Source organism: Curcuma longa, chromosome 1, assembly GCF_044706935.1.
Source record: "Curcuma longa cultivar G26 ecotype Majalengka, Jawa Barat chromosome 1, ITB_CL_G26_1.1, whole genome shotgun sequence".
Taxonomy (NCBI): domain Eukaryota; kingdom Viridiplantae; phylum Streptophyta; class Magnoliopsida; order Zingiberales; family Zingiberaceae; genus Curcuma; species Curcuma longa.
This window is the reverse complement of record NC_133861.1, coordinates 22295826-22319923: the sequence shown is the minus strand read 5'-3', so window position 1 is coordinate 22319923 and position 24098 is coordinate 22295826. Positions and strand designations below refer to the sequence as shown.

The 24098-nt window shown below is 36.1% G+C and overlaps 1 protein-coding gene across 1 annotated transcript; it reads right to left on the bottom strand.

Moving 5' to 3' along the window:
* Nucleotides 1–1227: 1227 nt before the first annotated feature.
* Nucleotides 1228–23752, bottom strand: LOC141822235 (sodium/hydrogen exchanger 4). The gene is made up of 16 exons (XM_074709680.1): nucleotides 23538–23752; nucleotides 20453–20571; nucleotides 20258–20355; nucleotides 16178–16237; nucleotides 15961–16007; nucleotides 15661–15852; nucleotides 10472–10518; nucleotides 10334–10400; nucleotides 9955–10055; nucleotides 5707–5808; nucleotides 3837–3978; nucleotides 3655–3717; nucleotides 3503–3586; nucleotides 2643–2854; nucleotides 2253–2380; nucleotides 1228–1304 (listed from the first exon to the last, which is right to left on the bottom strand). The coding sequence occupies exons 1-15, from the start codon at nucleotides 23706–23708 to the stop codon at nucleotides 2320–2322; spliced, it is 1566 nt and encodes a 521-aa protein (XP_074565781.1). The 5' UTR covers nucleotides 23709–23752; the 3' UTR covers nucleotides 1228–1304; nucleotides 2253–2319.
* Nucleotides 23753–24098: the final 346 nt, after the last annotated feature.

Genomic DNA, 24098 nt, shown 5'->3' with positions numbered 1-24098 from the left:
ATCTGAATTGTGGCGGAGGAGATGCGTTCCATTGCGGGCTTTATTTGCACGGCAGCACAATAGCTACCCTTCGTCTGTACCCACACTGCAATTCTACGTGGAAGACGCTAAAAGAGGTGGGTCCCAGAACTTTTTTTTCCACTGAAGCCAATGAGAAGGAAGAGTGAGGCGACGTCGAATCGAAGCTGGTGGATGAAAAGTGGCAGTCGGCAGTGGCAGAAGAGCACCACGGCTTTTTTTAACGGAGACGTGTACGCATATAAACCTTCGAAAGGAGACAACAATACTACCGTATAGTGTTTTTTCCGCCTCAATTCTGTCTATTTTTAGAAAATACTTTTATTCGTTTATATGCTAATATTTATTATTTAAACCTCCACGATATAAAATATTCATTGTGCTGTTTTTTAAATTCCAACACAACATATTTAAAAATCAACCCCAACGGTCTTGAATTTTAAAAAATAACATCACTCGGATGGGATATGCACGAGATTTTATCAGACCCACTCTCAAATTCATAATTGAAAATTTTCATATTTAATTACTGGATTATTTAATCAAATTTAAAAAATATATTTATATTCTCCTTCATTTGGATCGATATCAAATCCACCATTGAATTTGAAAAAAATTATCTTCCCTAATTCTTCTTACCAATACAATTTATTTAGTTTGTTTGATTGGTTCCTTACATTATGTTTGGATGGAATACGAGAAGATTCATTAAGAGGAAGAGAGGAAAAGAAAGAAGAAGTAAAGTATTTATATTCTCTTTATTTGAAAAGATAAAAGGTTCATTGATGTAATATATATTACCTTATTCAGAAAAAAAATGAAAATTAAATATATAAAATTACAGAAACATCTTTATTTCTTAAAAAAAAACACATGTAAAGGATTAATGGGAAATTATAAAATTCTATTAATATATCAATATTGTATGTAGAAATTAAAATATGAAAGGTTCTAAAATATACAATATATGCTCTTTTAGAAATATAAATATGAACAAGTTCATACAGGCGCCCCGGCCAGTGGAGCTCGACTGCCGCCTGCTGCTTATCCCTAAACCGTACCTGGAGATCTTTCCGTACCTGGCCCCTGCCGTGAGAGTACTCAACTCATAGGCATAGGCTCCCGAACTGGCTCGCTCCCGAACTCAGAATCAGAAGAAGGATCAGAATAGTAATAAATACATATACAATTATGTATTTATTATCTTCTACTAGCTCTGCGTTCTATAGGAAAGTTGGTAGAGCGGTCCCCTAAAGATGTGCACTAATTGGTAGTGCTCTACATATCTGCATTGAAGAAGAAAAAAATATTAAATTTATCTGTCTCTGTCCTTTTGATTCTTATCCTTGAAAAAATTTACACGACGTCATGGAATGCAAACGATTAAACACTAAGCGATGACGATACACATTATGTATAGAGCGACGACATAAAAATAAAAAATCTAAATAGATGAATTATTTTAAAATAAGAATAAAATTAAAATAAATTATTTTTGAGTTCTCCTTTTCTTTTTTTATAGAAATATAAGAAATTCGATTCAATGTAAAAAATTCTAGCAATAATTTCATCCCAAAAGTAAAACTTACCTTTTTCTCTTCCCTTCTCCCTCCTTGTAACTCACCTCAGCGGCCCGACACGATCGACTTCACGACCAAAAATAAATCAAAATTCTCCTTGTCTCAATTTACTCTTCCCTTTACCTTTCCCAATAACCAACTCAACTATACTCCTCATCTCCTCCCAAACAAAACATTAGTGTATTAGACTCAATTTGGATTAAGTTGATTCAATCGATCCATCAATTAGGCTCTCTATTCACTTAACTTTTTCTATCCACGTAATTTGCTAAAGCCAGTTGCGACTCCTAAGTTGTTTAATTTGCCTAAATTATTCAATCCATATTATATGCTAAATCCACCCAAACCTCTCGAATCGTCCAACTATTAAACAGTTTGACCTACTCACTTCAACCAGTTCATCTGTCTACAAATTTGAAAATGACAAATAAAACTATTTTTAAAAGAGATGGCATGAACGACAATTGAATGGTTTGCCTTTTTCGAAGACACATAGCAATCAATGACTAAATCAACAGAGACATTTCTCTTTTACCTCTACGGATATACAGTGACAAATATCAAAACAAATAAACAAAGAGACATATTTGCGTGGAAGAACGAAAATCAAATTATCACGTCTGGAAAATGTGCATGGAAGAGTGCTGGAAATACCTAAAAGCCACATCCCAGGAAAGCTCCTGTGATCAAAAGGTTGTGGCAGTATTTGAGAGGCCACAATTTACACGCCACGTCCAGAGGTTGGAACCAAATGCTCATCGTACACACATTTATAGCGTCGCCTGTTAAACAATCAATATTAGAAGCCCACGTGTTTTTAAATCATGCTTGCAAAAGTTACAACTAAAGATAATGCACACACAGAAAAAGAAAAAGAAAAAAAGAAAACTGAAGTCAAGCAAAAATGTTAACAGTCAAAGTGAAATTTGTTTTTTTACAAAAATATATTTGCTTTCATTGACTGCTGAATGCTTGCTAGTTTTCTGCTTCTCGGAGTATATGGAGACGAACTAAGTTGGTCCTCCAAATACTGGCCTCATGTACCTGTCATCGAATTTTCTCCAATATGTATGTGTAGTGTGGACAGGCCTTTCCAGTAACATTGACAGGCTTCTCCTGGCTTGTTGAAGCCCGGAAGTGGCAGGTTCCTCTGGAGCAACCAAGGGAAGGGTAGGGTCGTCCGACTTCCATCGTCGCGTATGTGTGTTTTGAGGCAGAAGGATGTTTACCAGTGGCTTTGTCAGAATTCCGAACACCTAAAAAAATTGTGGGATAACAAAACTGAGATCTGAAACTCAAACTCTAAAGGAAAAAATATGCTGAAGAAATTAGATTAGACGAGCTGTGAGCGTCCTCTATTTGTTTTCTGTTTGTGTCAGTTTGTTGCCAGGATCAATCTTTCCAAGCACAAACTTGGTGTTCCATGAGTTATGTTCCACAAATTTTGCTTCATTATTTGGAAGTATTTTCCATAAACTAATTATATTAAATTTTTAGGACAATAACAAAGTGGTTCTTCGTCAGTGCTTGATGAATATCTCGAGTACACTATAAACAAAATGTTAAAAAACATCAGTGTGTTCAGAAATCAAGATGCAAACAGTGAAATTACAAATCAGATATCAGTTGACTTCCAATGGTTTCGTGTGCAGAAGATTACTTGTCAGCATTCAGGAAAGATGTTTGAAAGCACATTGAACTAATACAATATTTAAATAGAAATTGCTAAACAACAGCCCCTTAAGTTTGTTAAATTTTGCTAACATGATGCGATAAGTAGTGACTACTAAAATCTAAGGCAACTAAAAATCGAATGACAGATATGTAAATAGCTCTATTCTCTTAGTAGTTGCTAAAGGAGAACAGATTATGGTATACAGGGAAGTCTTTGTATCATGACTTACCAGCGTGGTGAACAGAACAACTACTATGGTGCTAGTGATCATTGTCGCATAGACAGGATCCCGTGTGATGCCAGAGAATGTAAACTGAGATAAAGTTTGGATAGCACTTGCATCAATTGATTCACTTAAAAAGTAACATACTGGATAAATACCTGACTAAATGCCAGAGCAATAGACACAGCCCCCCTCATAAGACCAGCCCACCAAATTACCACCTGGATACTCAAAATTACTATTTGTTTGCTTGTTGAGTAGCAAATCTTGCAGATAAAATATCATATTTCTAGATATAAAAAGCTAAATGATTAGCAACCATGAAGAGAGAATATGTTACCTGGTGTTTGAAGGTTATCAATGCTGTTTCAGAACGTGAACTGATATAATTAGACAAAACTGAGAGAGGGAAAATGAATGCAGCACGTCCCAGCAATACTAGAAAAATAAGAATGCCATAGATACCAAAGCATGTTTTTGAACTGCCATGAAGGGAAAAAAATATCAGAGTAGAAAGTATCGCATTATCTCAAACCACAGATTTTCTTGAAAATAACAAGAATTGAAGATCAGTGAGAAATTGACCTCTTCCAAGGAAAGAAAAAGGTAATTGCAAGTAGAAGAGGAAATTGGCAAGGTCAGGCAGGGTTGAGAGCCAACGCCCCAGCCCACGTGAGCATGGCCCTCAAACTAAGCACAGTTATCTGTGTTCCGTAATTTAATCTACCATTTAATTTAGGTTCTCTAACAGTTCACCTCCTGTAGATCAATTTTTGGGAAAATAGTTTTGTCACCAGGCTAAGACAACTAAGGTAATATCAAACAGACAGAAGTAGATCTAAACAATACAATGCAAACTTGTCACAAAAGTAAGCATATGTATTGCTGCCACAACTAACACAGGTGAAATTTTCAATCCTATCTACCTTAGTTGTCTCAGCTAAGACGCCGAGGTAATATCCAACAGAGTAGTAGATGTAAACAAAAATACATCTCAACAATACAACACAAACTTGTCACAAAAGTAAGCATATGTATTGCTGCCGCAACAAACACATGAAATTTTCAATGTTATCTAAAATTGGTCACGGTATGAATTAGTCCAATTCATTTCTGTGTAAAACTCCATCGATCTCCTTAGAGATTGATCCAGCTTCTTTTCATCTCTGTGAAACAGAAGCTCGATTAAACTACCCACTACTGATCCACCCATGAATACCAATCATCCCCGAGCACAATCCTCCCCAATCAGAGCTCGAAGTTGCTTCGCTGCCTTGCCGATCAATCTCCTTCAGCAAGGATATACCTGGGCCACTAAATGATCAGTGCATGCCAACCAGTTTCCACCATGTATCACTCTAAACTCATGACTAGCAATCACAAGCCAGAACTGACTGCGCTATGCTTCCCTCCTATGAGGATAAGATTCGACTATTGAGGAGGAATAGGAAACCCTGTTGCATCGCAAACTCCTTGCCCATCCACCCTCAGTCCTTGGTTGGTCACCACGCATCAGTAGACGCAACTCAGCACCACCTGTTGCTACTTCAACAATGTTATTGGGAGACATTGAAGCATCCATTTTTGTATGTTGATTTTGCAGCAGGAGAGCAACAAAAAGACTATCCATGTCTAGATAAATCGCACTATTATCTTCTTCATTGAAGGGGCAACTAAAAAGACAGAAAATCCAGCTTTTCTTATCAAGACTCTCTGGTTAGAAAGGGTATCTAAAGAAGAAGCTGATAACAAAGCTTGACTTCCTAAGAAACAAAGCAAAAAATGAAGATGATTTCTAGAGAAACAAAGCAAAAGACTTCATGAGGGCATCACTCCTTCATGGAAACGACAACTTACAAACGTATTAACAATTCGCCTCACCTAGAGTTGAGTTCCCCTTAGGGAGAATAATGTAGTTGAAAATTTTTGAAATTTTATTGGAGAATTTCTAAAAGTTATTTTAAAAAGTTGTTAAGAGTTCTTTTGGAATGAATTAAGTTTATTTTATGAAAAATATTTCTTTATTTTATTGTCAGTTTATAAAATGAGTACTACTATCAATTTACAAAAGAGGTTTGGATCACATATATTAGACCATCTTTCAATTTAATAATTTTTTTTTTCCTTGGTGAATTGACTTTCTTGAGTTCGTGCGGTACAATTTTTCATGTTGCATCAATAACATTTAGAGATAAAGAAAATGACAGTACCTTGTTTTCGTAGCTTTCCATTTCTCAATATCAAGAGCATCCATTCCCACATAAAGAAAGATGAATGCTTCTGCAATGAAAGATAGAGTGGCAAAAATATGCCTGCAAAAAACAATGCATAAGGAATTTAAGTTATAGAACTATAGTAAATCAAATACAAAACGAAATTTTGCAAATTAGATATGATGAAGGCTGACAGTGATTACTACAGCATCATTTGATAGACTGAAAGGAAGATCAACTTTTTCTGAAAGAAATATGAAAAAAAGGATAACGGCATAAAAAGACTGAAATTGACTTCAGTGCTCCAGTGGATACAAGGTTGTTCTCTCTCTTAATTTGAGGCAAAGCATCTTAGCACTAGCAAACAATGATGTCTACGGTTGTGACAAAACTACAATTTCACATGGCATGTGAAACTAGCTACAAGGTGACTCACTGGCATTGCATTGGCAAGTTGTGATGCCAACCCAATTAGGCCTACTAATTTGAACAAGATCAGAACTTAGTATATTAAATGTTCCAAATTACAACAACTGATAAATGATAAATCTCAAACATAACCAACACCTTCCTGCTCAAATTATACTAAATCAAGTTTTAAATTTTCATGAAACTTTTGTTCTTTTAAACAAAGCAGCAGTAAAAAGGTTATTTGGAAACACAAAAAGCACTAGGAAGCAAACTCAATGAACCATAAAACTCCAATTTACTCTTGGACAACCTGTTTATCCATGGGCAGTTCAACCACGAGTTCTACATTTTTGTAAGATTCTGTTTTGCCTTCCTTTCAATCATATATAACTCATTTCAGGATAATCTAGAAGATGCAATGAAACCAATAACAAGAAATTAATCAATGAAAAAAAAGTAAAGTTTAAAAAGAATTCCAGCTAGAAATATTACTATACTGAGAAAGCCTGATGACAACTATCTGAGAAGATCGAACTAAACATGAACAGAAACCATGCAATCTAAAATGTAATATTGTTCTGTAGGTGACATGGGCTCCACCCAAAGAGCATTGTGAACTAATACCTCTAGAAATACAAGTAGTTGACAACAATTGTCACAGTTATATCAGATGATAAAAGCTTTACTCCATGTTATACATAGCAATGCTGTCGACCAAACTAATAGGATTCCTAGCAAGACTCCAAAGAAGACAGCCTCTACTTTACTTTGTGGCTTCTTCCACGTCTCAAGCATGCAGAAGCTCCATGAGTGTCATGCATCTCGGGCAAAAGCAAATAGGTGAGTCTTTAATGGTATTCTATTCTTCACAAATTCATTCAGATTCCTTGTTTTACGAATGATATGCAAGTAGAAAAGAATATACTTAACCAGAGAACTTAATCTTGACTAAATGTGATCATTCTTATTGTTCAAACATCTTAGTTTGCGGAAAGCTGCTTCTTTGGACTGGAATGCTAATTTTCTTAACACATAGCCAACAAGATTGGATCATATGTCTAGCATCATGGATTCCAGATGCATTGCTAGCAAAATGATCTCAACTTACTTGTTGCATTCACTTCTCTGTAGTAGATAGTTCTCATGACACTAGTTTCTTTTACATGTTTGTTATTATTTAAAATCAGTGATTTCTAGAATACATTTTATACCTGTAAATTTAAGTTTATGCAAATTGTTTAAAGGATTATAATTTCTTAAGAAAGAATGTTACTTGTCTAAGTTACCTGATAGACTTGGGAATGGAAGGTACCATAGTTATTCCAAGCACAAGTTCCTCTTGAGTACAAGCTATGAGGAATTTAAGTTCACCAAAGGATAAACATAGAATTTAAGTTACTATTATATGTATAGGTTGTACAATCGCTAAGAGATTCTAGGAAACCAAATCCAATCAAGTGGCATCTCCTAGGACTATATTGGATTGCTCCTTTTGTTATCTCCCGTTCTTTCAGCTAACAAAATATCTTGTCCTTGGTTCTAGATCCTGACCAATCCAATTAAATAAGGCTAGAAAGAAACAACTTCACATTTTTATAATAACAAAGCAAGATAAATGTTATCGTTCTCACAAAAATATCAATAAGAGAACATAAAGTTGATTTATCTTATTAATACAGAAAAAGTGGTAATTACCAATCAGTTTGTTTTCATCAAATGCAGAGGCACAGCTGATAATTCCATGTGTGCTTCCAAGGAATTAAATGGGTGCAGGTCTGATCATGAGAAAGTGACAGTTCTAAGACTAGACTTCAAGAAAACCTTCAACTGTGTCAGCTGGCAAGCTCTCGAGCAGGTTCTCATTGCTCAGGGGTTCCCAATGGGGTGGATTTCCTAGATCATAGGAATTGTCACCTCTGCTAGCAAAGTTGTTCTAATTAATAGTAACATTGGTGGGTCGTGCCAAGGAAACCCCTATTGTCATACTTGTTCATTCAACATCTTCTTGTGCACACGGCTAGACTAGTGTGTAGCATCCCTGACTGCTACCAGCTGGTCTTTTAGAAACAGTTCGCCAATATCATAATTCTTCTGCAGCAAACTATCATACCATATAAGCAGGGTTCTACCCTTTCAGTGGCTTGCGAATCAATTGCTCAAAGTTTTCATATTATGTATGTGGGCTGATTAGAGAGGAAAGTAGAGAAGCTTTGCCATAACATTCAGTTGTAGACTTGCCCTTAGTTGGCCTTTTAACTAGGAATTCATAAACCAACAAAAGATTACTAGGACAATTTAGTGAGCAAACTGGCACACGGATTAGACCCTTGGGAGAAGGCTTTTTTTTCTTCATTGGGAGCAGATATACACTTATTAACAATCCCCTTTCCACAGTGGTTTTCTACCTAGCTCAGGTGTATCTATTTCCTTCTTAGGAGATTGGTCTTATTGATCAGCCTTGATGGAACTTCTTGTGGCATCATAAAACTCCCTCTTATTCTTTGGTGTGGAACCTTGCAGCCTAGAGTGTCATATGCCACCCTGTGGATCATGGAGGGATTTAGTATACTTGATCTCAAAACTGAATCTTACATTCTGGTGCAAACTGTGGTGGACCTTGATTTTCTAACCATTAGATAACTTAGGTTTCAGTTGTTTATACATTGTTCACTGTCTACGAAGGTGGTCTCACTTAATTGGTGTTGGTCTTTCCTTGGAAAAGTATTTGGCATGTGCAATATTTCTGCCACATGAGCATCATCGACGATGCTTCTTGTCAATTTAAAGTACCCTTTTGGTGTGGGGTTTGGCATCGAGGATTCACTATGCAGAGTCTGCTCTCTACCCTGTTCAATCATGCTCTAACTAAGTAGCTCGTATCTTCTTTCATGATTCAAAACTTGACATATCCTTTTATCAAAAGTGATATCCAGGTAATGCATGATTTGTTCTAAGCATTCACCTAGCTCAGCACTCTGACTCAGCTCACCATTCAATCTATCTACACCACATTATCCTTTCGAGGCCAAATGGATGATCTAGTGGAGATCACGTGTTACTCTTGTGCTCCACTGCGCATCAAGGTCTTCAGTTGGTTGGCATTGTGAGGGAAGCTTAACATAAATGGTGCGCTTAAAAGGAAGAGGATAGATATATCCAAACTCTCTTGTTTATTGCGTTTATCACCTGCCTTTAGCTGATGGAGTCAACCTTGCACTTATTCTTCAACTGCAGATTGAAGTTGGGATGGATGCTCATTTTTCCGACATTTGCTATGTAAGGGATAGCTTATCCAAAGACAATTGGCAATACATTCATCCACGCATTGCTCTTTGTAGCTTGGATGATCTACTGTGAAACTATCTTTTAGGAGCTTGTAGTCTCACAATCAGACTTTTATTGGGCCTGACATGCTTCAATCCTGGCTGATTTGCATTCCATGTACTTCAGGGGGTCTCTCATCGGTCTCATTTCTCATTATCAGTTACCAATGAAGTGAACTAGAGGGTGTTTTGTAAGCCCAGGCAGCAAATAATCAATGCTGTTATCGTAGTTAGGTCCTCTGGCTGATCATTGCTTTCTATCAATCAGTTTCTTCTTACTGTTTTGCTAAAGTAGTTTCATGCTGATACCTGTAGGCCTATTGTTGCTAAAGTAGATGATTGTTGTAATCCCCCAACTCCCTTTCAATACAATCTGGTGAACTATGGTTCACTTTTTCTTTATTCAAAAAATATAGAAAAAATATACAGAAGCAAAACAACTATTTGGAATTGTCTATATATTTGAAATATGTATATTAGACCCTCCCTACAGCAAGTAAAGACATAGTACCTTGTAGTGATTCTGGAGTTTTCAGTTACATTATGCCATGCATAATGTGACATAGCAATTCCACAAAAGAAAACCGTCAGAATACTACTCAACTGAAAGAGCTGCACAAGTAATTTATAAATTTAGACAAATAAGCCTATTCCTGGAAATAATAACAAAATTTTTCAGCAAGATAAGATCAGCATTGTATGTAACGGATCATAATATTTAGTAAGTAGAGAAGATGGTTTCTAGGGTAACTTGGTCAGATTTGGGAACTGAGCAAGGATTACAAAAAATGCAAAACTGCAAGAAGATACGATTGATAAAGCAAAGTTTCTTGAGATAAAGAAGCAAGGAACATGCCATAAAAATTTGAAGATAGTGGTTCCGATCTAACCTCAGCAATCATATAAGACAAATAAGCCATCAGAGCCATTAAAGCAATTTCACGATCAGTTGAGTGCCTGATAACAAGCTTTTAATTAAAATGAAACACACATAAGTATAGATCTTTGTGTTGATTTTTTTCACTCACCTACCAAAGTAAAGAGTTTTAAGAGCATAAGCAGTCAACAACCCAGCCTGCAAAACAAGGTACAACAATCAAAAGGAATCATGAGAAGTAACCCATAGATAACATAAATTAAAAAAAAAGTATGAGCAGAATGAAAACTAAGGTTCAAATGCATGTATTTGCTTAATAAAACATCTGAGTGCTATTTTGACACAAAAAAGACTGGTTCTCATGTTTGCCCATATTGTTTGCAATGAGACATCCAATCCTTGGCCAACTGAATCTGGCAAATTGATAATGGATAAATAGGTATATATCACTACTTGATTACACCCTGCCATATATTTTTTCCATTTTTAAGTTCCTTATTGGTAGAAATTCTCCCGATTACCCATAACCGAACCTCAATGTTGAAGTAATATATTCTAAGCAACCAGCACCTTGAATATAACATTGGTTTATGCCATCCATTTCTATTGTACATTGCCAATTTTTCTTGTGGGCATGTGCATTTTGATACTGGACAATGCAGCTGGAGTTTGAAGACGTCGACATGGCCCCGAAAACTTATTTTCCCATTTTGAAGTAGTGAACTTCTACATGGAAACCTCTTGATAATGCACCAAGTAAAACTAATTGGATATGGCTTCATTTATATTTCCAAAAGTGAGCTTGATTCCAAGAAACAACAATATATCTCAGGAAGTTTGTGGCACTCTCTCTAGACCTCAAATTTGTTTGATAGAGTATTCAAGATTGGCGTCTCTGTAATAAATTAAATATTTGATTTTTTTTTGTCATTTGGTAATTAATATTTTCTATTTTATAATAAGTAGAGAATAATTATAATCCCTATTAAAATTAGCTTTTTCTTTCTTTATTTAGAATATTTGTTTCTGCATTTGCTATTGAGTCGAGTGTATAAAAGAAGTCCAAAGTTGTATTTGGATCTTTGAATTAAGAGAATTTTCACTTGTATTTTTGTTTTGCTGGCTTGCGTCTTAGGTTGGCCTTGTTTCATCATGATCATTTCTTGGAGTTATTCAATATATTTAGCCGTTCCTACCTATTTGGATTTATAGACCCATTCAACCTGTGTCCCAGCTTACCAACTTTAACTTGCGTAAGCACGTTCAACTTGTTTTTGCTTATCTCATCTCATCTGATTTGTTGACCAATATAACAGAATCTATTCCACTGGCTCAACTTACTTGACCCATCTAGATACAACCCCCTAAATCAAGGAAATGAAACTTGGAATCACACAAGGAGCATTCCATTCTATTTCATTTTACAAAACATCCTAGAAAACTAAGCTAACAAGTGGTGACAATAATATTAACAATGGTCAGTTAATAACCAGCTTCACATTGATGTAAGCTCAAGTATGATGACAATACCGTTATTGGTAATTTATTTCTCAGCATTTAGTCATGGTTTCATAGCCATCTCATCACTTAAAGTAGACGACAATACAGCAAATCTAAGTGGTAACAGTAAAAGGAAACAACAATATATATATGTATATATATATATATATATATATATATATACAAATAAAAAATCAGTCAAGAATCTAGTGCTATAAACAGACTCTCTGTCCCTCACGATCTTAAGAACATATCAAAGAAAAAAAAACTTCTAATTACAATGAATTCAATGTTTGTTAACTACAAAAAAAAAAAAGACAGCTATACACACTAAACCCTCTTCCTTATGAAAACTAAGACTATATGAGGACCGTTTCTTTGTTCTTCTGTTGTGTTGCGTTTGTATCAAGTGGTACAACCTATTAAATGGCAATGGCAAGACCCGACTGAGAATGGGTTGGTCATGCTAGGCATGAGTCTATACCCAAGTCCATGTTGAACCCTGAGCCCTCTTCTTGTGGGCCAAAAACAATACTACCAAATTTTAAGTTATATTGAACCAAGCACAAGCCAATCCATGATTGGCCTTTGAACCAAGCACAAGCCAATCCATGATTGGCCTTTGAACCAAGCCAATAATAGCTTATGTGCTAGGCATAGCACAAATTGTGGGTGAAGTTGGGCATTGCCAATAAGCTTAGCACGACTCGAAACTAATTTCTTATGAATTTAAAAATAATCCCTTCTAACCTAAATTAATTTTCTAAAAATTCAAATCTAATATTCTTAAGATATTTAAAATATATATATTTATATATCCTTACAACCCTAGCATGGCCTACATTCAATATGGCATGAAACCATGCCTAGGCTCTTGCTAGGCTTGGGGTTCAAATGATGTGGCCATGTCTAGCATGATCAAATTGGTCCTTGTCGACCTAGCACCATACAAACCAAGTCAAAGTAGAAGCAGGCCTGTGTTGTGGCTCGCCTAGGCACGCACAACCTATATGTGGATCCTTGACTATCAGCCCTTCACTTTTACATTATCAAGTATTTGACCATGAGACAACACATTGAAGTTAATCCACAAGAATATGCTAGCCTAGACCAAAGAAAGGTGATCAATTCTTTACGCAACCAATTTGACGGTGGCATAAATGCTCAGATATAAGATTACAAGGATATATACCGCATTAACAAGGAACATTTATCAAGGAAGAGAGAGGTGATGGGCTTAGTACAATCATAGGCGGGTAAGGCCTATGCCTAGGGCCCAGGATTAAAAGGGGCCCAAAAAAATTTAAATTATTTAGGGATAATAAATAATAAATGGTTAAAATCCGATCAAATCTTGCCGCGTCCCGATATCGATATCCCCTTTATCTCCTCTCTCCTCGATTCGACGCGTTCTCCTTCTCCTCGTTCGACGAGTTCTCCCGTTCTCTCAACGCCGATCTCGCGACAGCCGTTCGACTCTTCATCTCCTGCCGTCTGCCGACGCGATCTCCCCTGAGGGTTTTCCTCGCCGACGCCGGCGAGCAAAACCTCTTCTTCGACGCGAGGGCCCCTGAGGCGCAAGACAGCACGGAGCACCTCCGTCCGGTCCGTTCGACGAGCCCTCTTCTAGTCCTCTTCGACGGTTTTCCTCGCCGACGCCGGCGAAACCTCGAGGCTCGCCGCTCGCCCCTCTGGCCGTCTTCCTCGCCGGCGAAACCGCGAGGCTCGCCGCCTCGCCCCTCTGGCCGTCTTCCTCCGTTCCTCGCCGGTGAAACCGCGACTCCGCGAGGCTTCGAGCTCGCCCCTCTGGCCGTCTTCCTCGCCGGCGAAACTGCGAGGCTCGCCGGCCGCCGCTCGCCCTTCAGCCCTCTGGCCAGTGGCCCTCTTCTTCAATCTTCGACCGTCTTCCTCGCCGGCGAAACCGAGAGGGCCTCGCCCCTCTGGTCGAGTGGTCTATGGTCGTCTTCTTCGGATTGCTGTTTACAGTTCGTCTGATTGTTGTTTACTCAAACAGTCAAGCCGATCCGGTAGTTTCTTTTACTTTTTTCAATATTATTGTTGTTGAGATTTAGCTTTTAGATAGTAATTTTTTGTGTTTGATCCAGCTGTTCTACGAGTCTTTTGACGAATCGTTCGAGGGCAGTGGATCGTTTGACGGACTACCAAGGTAAAAAAATTTCGCCTAGGGCCCTCCGTGAGCTTGAGCCGCCCCTGCTTAGTACAATCTTCTTTCAATATTATTGATGAATGGAATTGGTAACCTACACTTTTGTTTAAGTCTCCAAATCAAAAGAGGTACCTAGCTAGCTAATTACACGAAAGTGAGACATTGGAAATGAGTAAATGGAGGCTATTGCACTCCCCTAAATAAATGAGGTAATGAAGTAAATTCTCAGAACTATTGATTCAAATATCTACAATGTAATCTTTAAGTGGCATAACTAATGGACCTCATCCTTACAGAACAAAAAGCACACCATCTGCATATTGAAGAATATGGATTATGGATCTTTTCATGAATTTTCAGTAATTGCACCCATTGTTAGCCCATATTGAGTCCTTTTAAGCAGTTTTTGACAGATCAACTACCATGAGGAACAAGAATGGAGACACTGAATCACCTTGTCTCAATCCACCTCTACAGTGATTCCATTTGTCCACCATAGATAATAGTTGCTATTCTCGCTCAATGATAAGAGCCAGCATCTAGTCATACCATCAATATAAACAACCCCAAGTTCCCATTTGACATTGTCAAAGGCTTTTTCAAATCCAAATTTTAGAGCGGTATAGTGGTTCTAGATCATCAGAGTTTGCTGATAAAAAATGTCTCCAATTCTTCTTTCTTGCAGGAAAGTTGTTTGATGTCTGCCAATTTTTGTGGTCATAAGAGGCTTGATGTGCGTCGCTAGCACCTTGGTGATAAGCTTCAGATTGAAATGTATAAGGCTTTTTCCTCAAAAATATGTAAAAGGCTGATGGGACTGATTGGTTTGCTGAGCAAACACATTCTAACTTGGAATTAGAGATAGCCAAGCATAATTCAATTTGTTCAGATCAGTCTCATCTCAAGAAATGCACTAAACCACTGTAGTATATACTCTTTCATAAACATCCAGAATCTTCGTACAATTAGAGCAAAATTCATCTGGCACAGATGCTACGAGAGAGATCATCTCTTTTACAATAGGCAAAATTTCCTCCAGTGAAAGTTAAGAAGCAATCGCCATGATAATACTAGTTTGGTTAGAATATAAAAGATGACAACCATAATCAGAATATGATATGGATTGGTGCCCTGCAGTTGGAAGAAGTGTTCATAAAAGTATTCCTGGAACTCCTCTTGCTTGGAGAGTAGTTCTCCATCTTAGGTGCTTTTAAGGCTGGTAGGAAGTTCTTTATTCGGACATTTACAAAGTACAAAAGGAAGTGTTGAGTGGAGTCTATTAGTTTCATATAACCAACATTTGACGAATAATCTCATTTTCCTGTCTTGCTCAGTTAACTCTCCACTTTCGTCAACTAATTCAATGTCATGAAGTTGTTGAAAAACGGACTCTATTCGCTTGTTTTACTTGTACCGCTTTTCCTCCACTGTCTGCTGTGGTGCCTCAATAATTTGAATTTAAGAATATTTCAAAGAATGCTGCACAACCTCCTTTCCCTTCTTTGCATCTTTCCCTCTCCTAAGTTTCATGTACTATTTAGGTTTTACTAATCAGTGCAACTAGTTACTAACAGGCTATTCCATTTCATTTAACAAAAATTAAAATATTACTGGACTGACAAGCATAGCATGTAATATAGGTCTTTCATAGAGATGAAGGAAAAGAAGCTTACAGCAATTCCCAAGAGCGTACTTGTAAAAAACAAGTACAAAAAATCTCCAAGAACATGAAATGTAATCTGTTCTATCTCAGAGACGTCAACCTTCTGGATTGCATTGAAAAGCACAACAGATGTAGCATCATTTACAACTCCTTCACCAAATACCAAGCTGTATAGACGAGGAGTCTCATCTTGATGAAGAACCTTCTCAAATTACAAACACTTAATTGGAAACATCATAGCACAAGTAACAACTTAAAAGAAACTTGAAGCACTTGAAAGAAGAAAATATATATTCTGAAGCATACTGACCTGCAACGTGCAGACTGTATCCGTTGATGAAAAGATGGCTCCAATAGCTGAATAAGAAAATTGAAAGATCTCAATTGTTTTTTGTCAATTAATTTTTATTACAAAAAGATGTAATTTGAACAATAAATAGAAACAAAAGAAATTAATTTTAAGTTGACTTATGTCCTCATGTATGACCTTAACAGAATAAAAATATTAACAGACAATTAAATCAAACCTAGATAATCCCGAGTACTAAGTCCTTGAAACCCAACTTTCGGAAACAGCTTCCAGCTACCTGAGCCATAAAATAATAGATCAGACACACCAAAAAAAACACTTTGAGCCTTCGATTCGATCAACAAATAATAGAATGCAACAATAAATGGAGCTTCAAGCAGTACAGTTTGGGGGGGGGGGGGGGGGGGGGGGGGGGGGGGGGGGGGGGGGGTGTGTGCAAAATGTTGTTACTTCCAATGCATTTTAGACGAGATCCTATGAACTATCAAACAATGTGACTATGTTCTTCGAGCAACATGTGACTATTTTGTAAGCAATTAGTCAAACAAATCCGTTGCATAGAGGAACTGTGGAAGCATACTACACCAAAAACTGTCATGGTCATTCAAAGAATAGAGCCAGCAAAAACCTTATATGGCTATGAAGGATAGAAAAAGTGATGCTGCATATGGAAGATGATAAATCTGTGAGCCTCAGGTTGTTAATTTCATGGAGTTGCATGCCTTATTCGAAATCTCACAAGAATAATTGTAGAAAATCATTTTTTATGAATTTGAAAGATAATGCAACAAGAGAAGGTTGGGGGTCCCTTTTAAAGACTCAACCATGACTCAATCTAAATGAACATATCCCTATAGTCTTGGTAAACAAATAATTAATTCCTAAAATAACTTATCCTATGAAAATAAAATATAAACTCCCCTACTTTGAACAATACTACCCCAGAATCTTACTTAACACTTTCCGAATTTAAAACTTCCTAATTTAAACATATCAATCTCCCCCACCAAAGACAACTTGACTCGGAGTGAGTTGACAACATTTCAATTTAGATGTCATTTCCAATGACTCTGAGTACTACTAATGTTGTTTGATTCTTGACCTTCAAGAAACATAATTTCTACATTATATTTTTCTTCTATTGCCCCTTCCAATTATATCTTTGAAAAACTAAGCTTTGATTTTCCTCTTTCTTCACGGTCACTCCTTCAAATAATAAAACAATATAACTTATCAAAAGGTGAAAATGTCCTTTGTGTCTCTCTTGCTACAAAATCAAGATACTACAAAGACGAAGGTCTGAATATCTCCCCATAAGTTAGCATATACACTAAATCAAAATTCAAACTACTGTTTAAATAAGTTACAAAGTTAAATAAAACATGTACTGAAATTAATTTTTCTTACAATATAACTTTTAAAAAAAATCAACAAGGATACTCTTATAGTAGTTATAACTTATAAGGCAATTTGGATTCACGAATGTAGTGGTCCGACCAAATGTGACCCGACATTCTCCAAAAGACCCCGCATTGGCGGGAGCTTTATGTACCGGAATGCCCTTTTTTAGTTATGAGACAATTGGATTCATGAATGTAGTGGATAATATATGATATTACTAGGAACTTAATAATAAATCATGATACAATTTCTTTTGTAATGTGAGCATCTTCTTAGTAGCAATCTCAACATGGTGGCAAGTGCTACACCAGAAAACCATCTTAAGTTTACAAGCTTTAGAGTCATAAATAATTACAAAGAGAAATAACAATAAAAGTCTTAATTTATTTGTTATTAAATAGATGTCTTGCATCTTTATTTTGTTAGGCTTACCGTGTTCAATATCTTCTTTTGGCCTCTTAAGGGTAACATAAACATGTTGTTATCTATAGGTCTAATTAAGTCGTAGTTAATGGTAGATTGTACATTCTCAAAACCAATTAAATCACCATAGGCTCTTCTAAATTCAAGTCTTGTGGCTCAATCAAATGCTTTTCATTATCAAAAGAAGCATCCCTTAAGCGATAGTAGCATTGGATATTTTGATTATTAGTGGAGAAGCAAGTAACCAACTTACTTGACTTTCTTTAGATGTTATCTTCAAAGGTGTCGATTTTGGATCTTTAATTTCGCCTCAACATAGATTTGCATGTTTTTTTCTAGTGAAATTTTGTGTTCATTGCCATATTTACTATATACAATTTTGTGTTCAAATTGGAATCAATATTTGCCACACTTAAGATCATTGTTTTAGATTTTTCACTTTACTATATAGTTGATCCTTAAAATATATCTATTTTCATCTCGAGCTATTATGTAATCAATGAGTTTTGACAAGACAAGAAATATCAAAGGCAAGTTGTATGGCTTGAATTGATGGTTAGAGAGGACAAGCTTTGATATCCATTATTTTACACCTTAACTTTAATCTATACTTATAAGTGCATCATATGATGATTCAGATATTCCAATACTTTTTAGTTTGGTATAGATGATGTTCAATGTTGTTGGCGGGTTCTTGTAAAGAGCAAAAGAAATTGGAGTTGCTAATGAGCATAATTATAGAGACTTGCAAAGTGAACAAAATCAAGAGAGCTAGTGAGTAGTGACACGCGATGGGAGTTAACTTTATAGGGATTTATTGAATTTTATTTGCGTGTTTTCGTCTATTGTTCATGAGTTTAATATCTTTAAGCTAGAATAAGAAGAATACTTCATTTTTGAAGACGCCCTACACAATTTGCCTTCTAACCTTAGGATTTCATTGCAAAAGTTGTTCGCTTACCCTTCCTTATAGACAAACAAGAATATTGAAGCTTCCTTCACATTTGCATATCTTAATCACATCCACAAATCACCTTTTAACATAAAATAGTTAAGTGACCTTTCAACATGAAATAGTTGCTTTCCATGTTTGTATCATGGCTTTTAATCAAGATTGTATTAGATTAAAAGGATGCTTTGAACTACAATATAGTGTATAAACCACAATAAATAAAATTTACTGATATTTACAGACAATGGTTGGGAAGGACTAAAATACACATATATAACATGATGAACTGCTACTCCCTTGTTGATAAAAGCTTTTCAGCTAGTGTATCAGAAAAATAAATTTGATGGCACTACCAACAACCAAGGTACATAGTAACTGTAAGGAGAACCACCTAGTTATGGTGAGAAGCAAGTGAACCCTTAAACATTTACCAAGACAAGTCCACTATAGCTATGAGAAGCTATTGATCTTCTATGGAAAAACCAAGCATATTATAGTCAAACATTTCACAATGTGAGCAATGAATGGCCAAAAAAGGATAAAGAATATATGATTAGACTAGTTGAATAGGTTAAAGTTGAAGCTATAGCCATATGAGTCAGAGGAAAACTAAAAAACACTAGCTAACATAGATAAAAAGTGATTTAAAAATTTACATATACTAGCGTGAAATGATAATAATATCCACGAAGCTGACCCTAATTAGCTGAGGCTAACATGAGGTGATGATGATGGCAATTGATGACAATAATGAAAAAGACAACTACTACCATGATGATTAAAAAAACTATACGAAGGCGTACTTGAACAACATCACCCAAACTCTGCTAAGAGCATGGCTTGAGGAATTGCAAAACCTGCTTAGTTTCTTGCTAAAAGCTCATATTGGGGATAGTGAAAGACGATGTGCTTTGGCTCATAGTAGAACTTTATCTAATCATATTACATGTCACAAGTACAAAAAACATAATAGGCTATGGCCCAACCTAGAACAAGGCTCAATCAAATGGTAGTCACTACTACAAAAGAAAATTTTGGTAAACATGTGAAAAAGGATGTGCTTGTAGTTAATGATAGTCATTAGTAAGTGACAATAATGCTAGAAGTAGTATGTGGCAAAAGTAAGTTTTGGCAAGTGCCCTTGGTAAAAGTACACTGTGCCCATGGTAAAAGTGTGTTGCATGATCCAATTTCATCAATAAAATATTCTACATTGCCACCAAGCATTGTAAGTCTCTTTCTAATCTCTTCTTAACTCCATTGAGAACATCCAACAATATGAAACTTCCATCAAATCCTTATATCACAGTAGTTGTCAAGGTAACGTACAAGACATGTTTTCCCCTCTATAGACATTGTTGCACAATTACCAGTTTTTCTTAGGTTTCCATTGATTAACAATATGATGAAATGAATACTACAAACAAGTAGCATATTCATCTTCACAATTACTGATGTTATAGTCACAAAAAATAAAGAAAGTGACATAGAAGTCCAAAATTTGTTTCAGAGTTAAATTACCCATGGAAATGATGACAAATGAAATGAAGATGCCGACTACTCCAAACAGTATGATCGTCAAAAAGTTATGAAAGAACTGTTTTTTCTTAACCTGAAACCTGAGCCAACATAGAAAGCCATTCAGTCATCAATGTAAGCATATTCCACAATTTTTCTTGCATCATGATAACTAAAGCTATAGATGAAAGTACTCACCCAGCATTGAAAATAATTGGTGGAAGAAGATATATAAAAAATAACTCTTCGTCAAACCTAAGGATGTGAGAGCTCTTCCCTCTGCTTGCAAACAAGATTATAGTACCGATGATGCCACCCTAAGTTACATAAAAGGAGTTTAAGATCTTTGATATAGTTCCATTTCCATTTACAAAAAGTAGGAGAAAGAAGCATATTAGACTAAGATAATCAATGTGGATCAACTGTCACATGTATGGAGGAATATATTATTCAGCAAGTTTAGTTCACCTTTTAGTTATTAGAATGCAGTTATAAAAGGAAAAAAGGAGATTCTAAACAACAGAGGTGATGAACAAAAAACCTGATTTCTGTAGGTGAGACAAACAACAAAAAGTAGGTTTTATAGTTGTAAATTCCCAATCTATAAACAACATTAGCACCAGTCTCTTTCAAAATCAAGTTCAAGTACAAGGAACCTCCTTAGCCTGCAATCATGTGTCATGATTAATAAAATTATACACCGATGTAATTAAATTCATCTTTTCAAATAAGGAAAATAAAAATTGGGACTTCACTAGATGTTGGGATTTCTTAAGAACCTAACAAGAACCAAACAGATTTTTTCATAATATAATTGATTTGCGTTCTTCACTATTGACAGTATTTCTATTTGGGATTTGTAGACAAGAAAGGTAACTAATGCAAAGCATGAGTCCAAAAGACTATAACAGTTAACTATGGTTGCATCTTCACCTCCCTAGTGGTTGAGCCAAGTCATCTTTAGAGACATCAGCCTCAAAATCTAGAAAGATGATTCCTAATTTGTCAAGTCTTCAAAATCCGTTTGAATATTGCCTACTAAGGAGGCAATCTCAGTTTCATAACTTGGTTGAGTCAATAAGCGAGCTTTGATGTTGCACTAGGTAATTTGTTTCCTTCACAGATAATTATTCTCAGATCTTAATGAAAGAATGGTATGATATTTTCTCTATTTTCTCTTCCTTTTGTACTGAGATAAAAACGCAGTATGAAATCATTTGTGAAAACAACAATGCTAAAGAGTACTGCACTCTAAAAATTCAAGTCTTTCCTCTTTGCTCAAGGAATTCTCCATTAGTCATACTATTATCATACGCCTCGATATGCATAATGAAAGAATAGATATGTAGTTGAAATTCCAAGAATATTATTACCGAGTTTCTATATAATTCCAGGATGATGCAGTTCTCATAACATGTTTTGTAAATTGAATCTCTTCTTCTGTTTTTCATGATGAAGTTCGCTTTTCTATTCTTTCTCCTTGCAATGTCACATGGAGTCCACCACGCGTATCGATGCACTTGGTTTATTTATATCTTGTCTCCAGGCAAAGTTAAGTTGTCATCTTATTTTGACAAAATGTGTATTCCTAGGACATTATCAGCTAAAGAACTACTGTACTCTCCTAAATTAGATCGAGCTTTTGTATCAACCAACATGACAATTTTTTAGTTCGCTATGTCTCATCTACCACATTCCGAGACAATAACTAAGGTGTTTTTATTCCTACTCCATTTTCTATTCCACCATCTACTATTGTAGAACAATTGGCATCTGAATTCAGCCACTACAGACATCAGTAGGACATCATGCATGATCCCAAATCCTATCTCTGATCTTGACCTTATTGTTGTGAAGAGAAATGCTTAGAAGTGCACTACCTCAGCACCTGAGGTCCTCTTTCGCATTATATACTTTTGTTGCATTGTCACAACCATACTCTTCTTTTGTCTTCAGATCAATCTAGAGACAAGAAATGGTACATATGATGGTAAAATTGTACTCTTAACAATATTTAGATAATCTCCCTCCAATAATGTTTGTTGTTGGATGCAAGAGTATGTTCACTGATGAAACATCCCCTGATGGTTTAGCAGATATAGGTTCAAAGCTAGATTCATGAAAAAAAGGGGGTATACCCATATATCTCCTGTAGTAAAGATTGCTTTAGTTCGTCTTTTCTTCATTTTGGCAACTATATCACAATGGTCATAATATCAACCGGATATTAAGAATCCTTTTTTTCCATAATTATCTTAATGGGGAAGTTTGAGAAGTGCATTTTCCTCATTAATTATGCATATAGCATTATAATTACAAGTGACAATGATTCAAATAACACAAGATTTAGAGCTTATCTCCACCAGCACTTTCATACTAAAGATTTAGATGATTTTAGGTATTTTTCAAGGCATTGAAGTTATTTACCAAACGGAAACTTATATACCTCACAATGAAAAGCTGCATTTTATACACTTGAAGAAATTGGTGTATTAGATGCTAAACCTATTGCCGTTCCAATAAATACAAACATTCCTGTAAATTCAAATGTCAGACTAATAACAAGACAAGGGGGGAGGGGGCATCACTTGATCCACACTTATTAGCTGGTAAGTTGAATTATATTATGGTGACTAGACTTCACATCTCATTTTCTATGGGTTTAATTAGCCAGTTTCTTGAGTCTCCAAGTCAAGGTCATTTGGGACAATTCTTGAGGATTCTTTGATATCTTAAGGCCTCTAACAGCAATGCATCACGATCAAGGACACCTATAAATTACATGGTACACTTATATAGTTGGGTAGATTCCCCATAGATAAATGGTCTATATTTAGTTGTTGTGTACTTCTGGGAACAAATTTGATATTTTTAAAAAAAAAAACCAGAAAAAAAAACGTAGTATCTAGATCAAATGCAGAGGTGTGAACGAACTTGCCACATATGAGATTGTATGGCTCAAATAACTAAGGTACGGTCTTGATTTTGGTTCTAATGAACCAATTAAGATACATCGCAATAATCAGGCTATCATGCATGTTACCTCCAACTTGTCATTTTATTAGTCTTTCCATGAAACAAATTGTCATTTTATTAGAGAAAATATGAAATCTAAGGAGTTCGCTGTATTCTTTCAGCTAGACATAATTGCAAACTTATCTGCAAAGAATCGATCATATTTGCAAAATTAAAAGAAAGTTTCAGACTCCACTTAATAAATCTCCGTGGCACAATGTGCAAGGGATATTAACGACCAAGCCCTAGCTCGGGAATCGAAACTCACAATGACGATAGCGGTTAGAGACTCATTGATCCACCGGTTCTCTTCAAACAAGTGCCCTACGACGATGCAGAGGCAGAGCACGGAGACGAACAACGAGATGGAGACGACGAGGCTCCGACTAGCTGTGTTGTCTATGAAGAACCTCGCCGGGAAGAAGATATCGAGGGCCATCAGGATCGAAACTTCTAGCGCATTGCCTGCAGGAGGAGGATGCGGTGGAGGGATCCAGCATTTGAGCAGATAAGCGAAAGGGTTTGAGGTTAGGCTTTGGCGGGACGCGGGTTTGGAGTTGGGGGACGAACGGCCGTGCCCGCCACGTGCTGTCGTTTTCAGCATAAACAAGCGCCACGTGTTCGTAGAGGCATCGCAACCGACGAAATAGTCCGATTTATTAACTATTTAATCTTTCGAATAATTACTTATTTAGTTGGTGTTATCGCATGTGATCTGAATTTAGATGATTAATAAAGCTAATCTTTCTTTTTAAATTTAAATTTAAATTCTAATTAAATTTTAGTTATAATATTGTGGGCGGTTGTCAATTTAATGGGGTTTAAATTA

Bases quoted from the DNA above. Each gene is read 5' to 3' on its own strand.
- LOC141822235 (XM_074709680.1), bottom strand. From the start codon at position 23,708: ATGGCCCTCGATATCTTCTTCCCGGCGAGGTTCTTCATAGACAACACA. The intron at 16,008-16,177 runs GTTTGATTTAAT...TTTCTTATTCAG, and splicing joins TAGTACTCGGGATTATCTAG to CTATTGGAGCCATCTTTTCA. The intron at 2,855-3,502 runs GTAAGTCATGAT...CAATTTTTTTAG, and splicing joins TTGTTCTGTTCACCACGCTG to GTGTTCGGAATTCTGACAAA.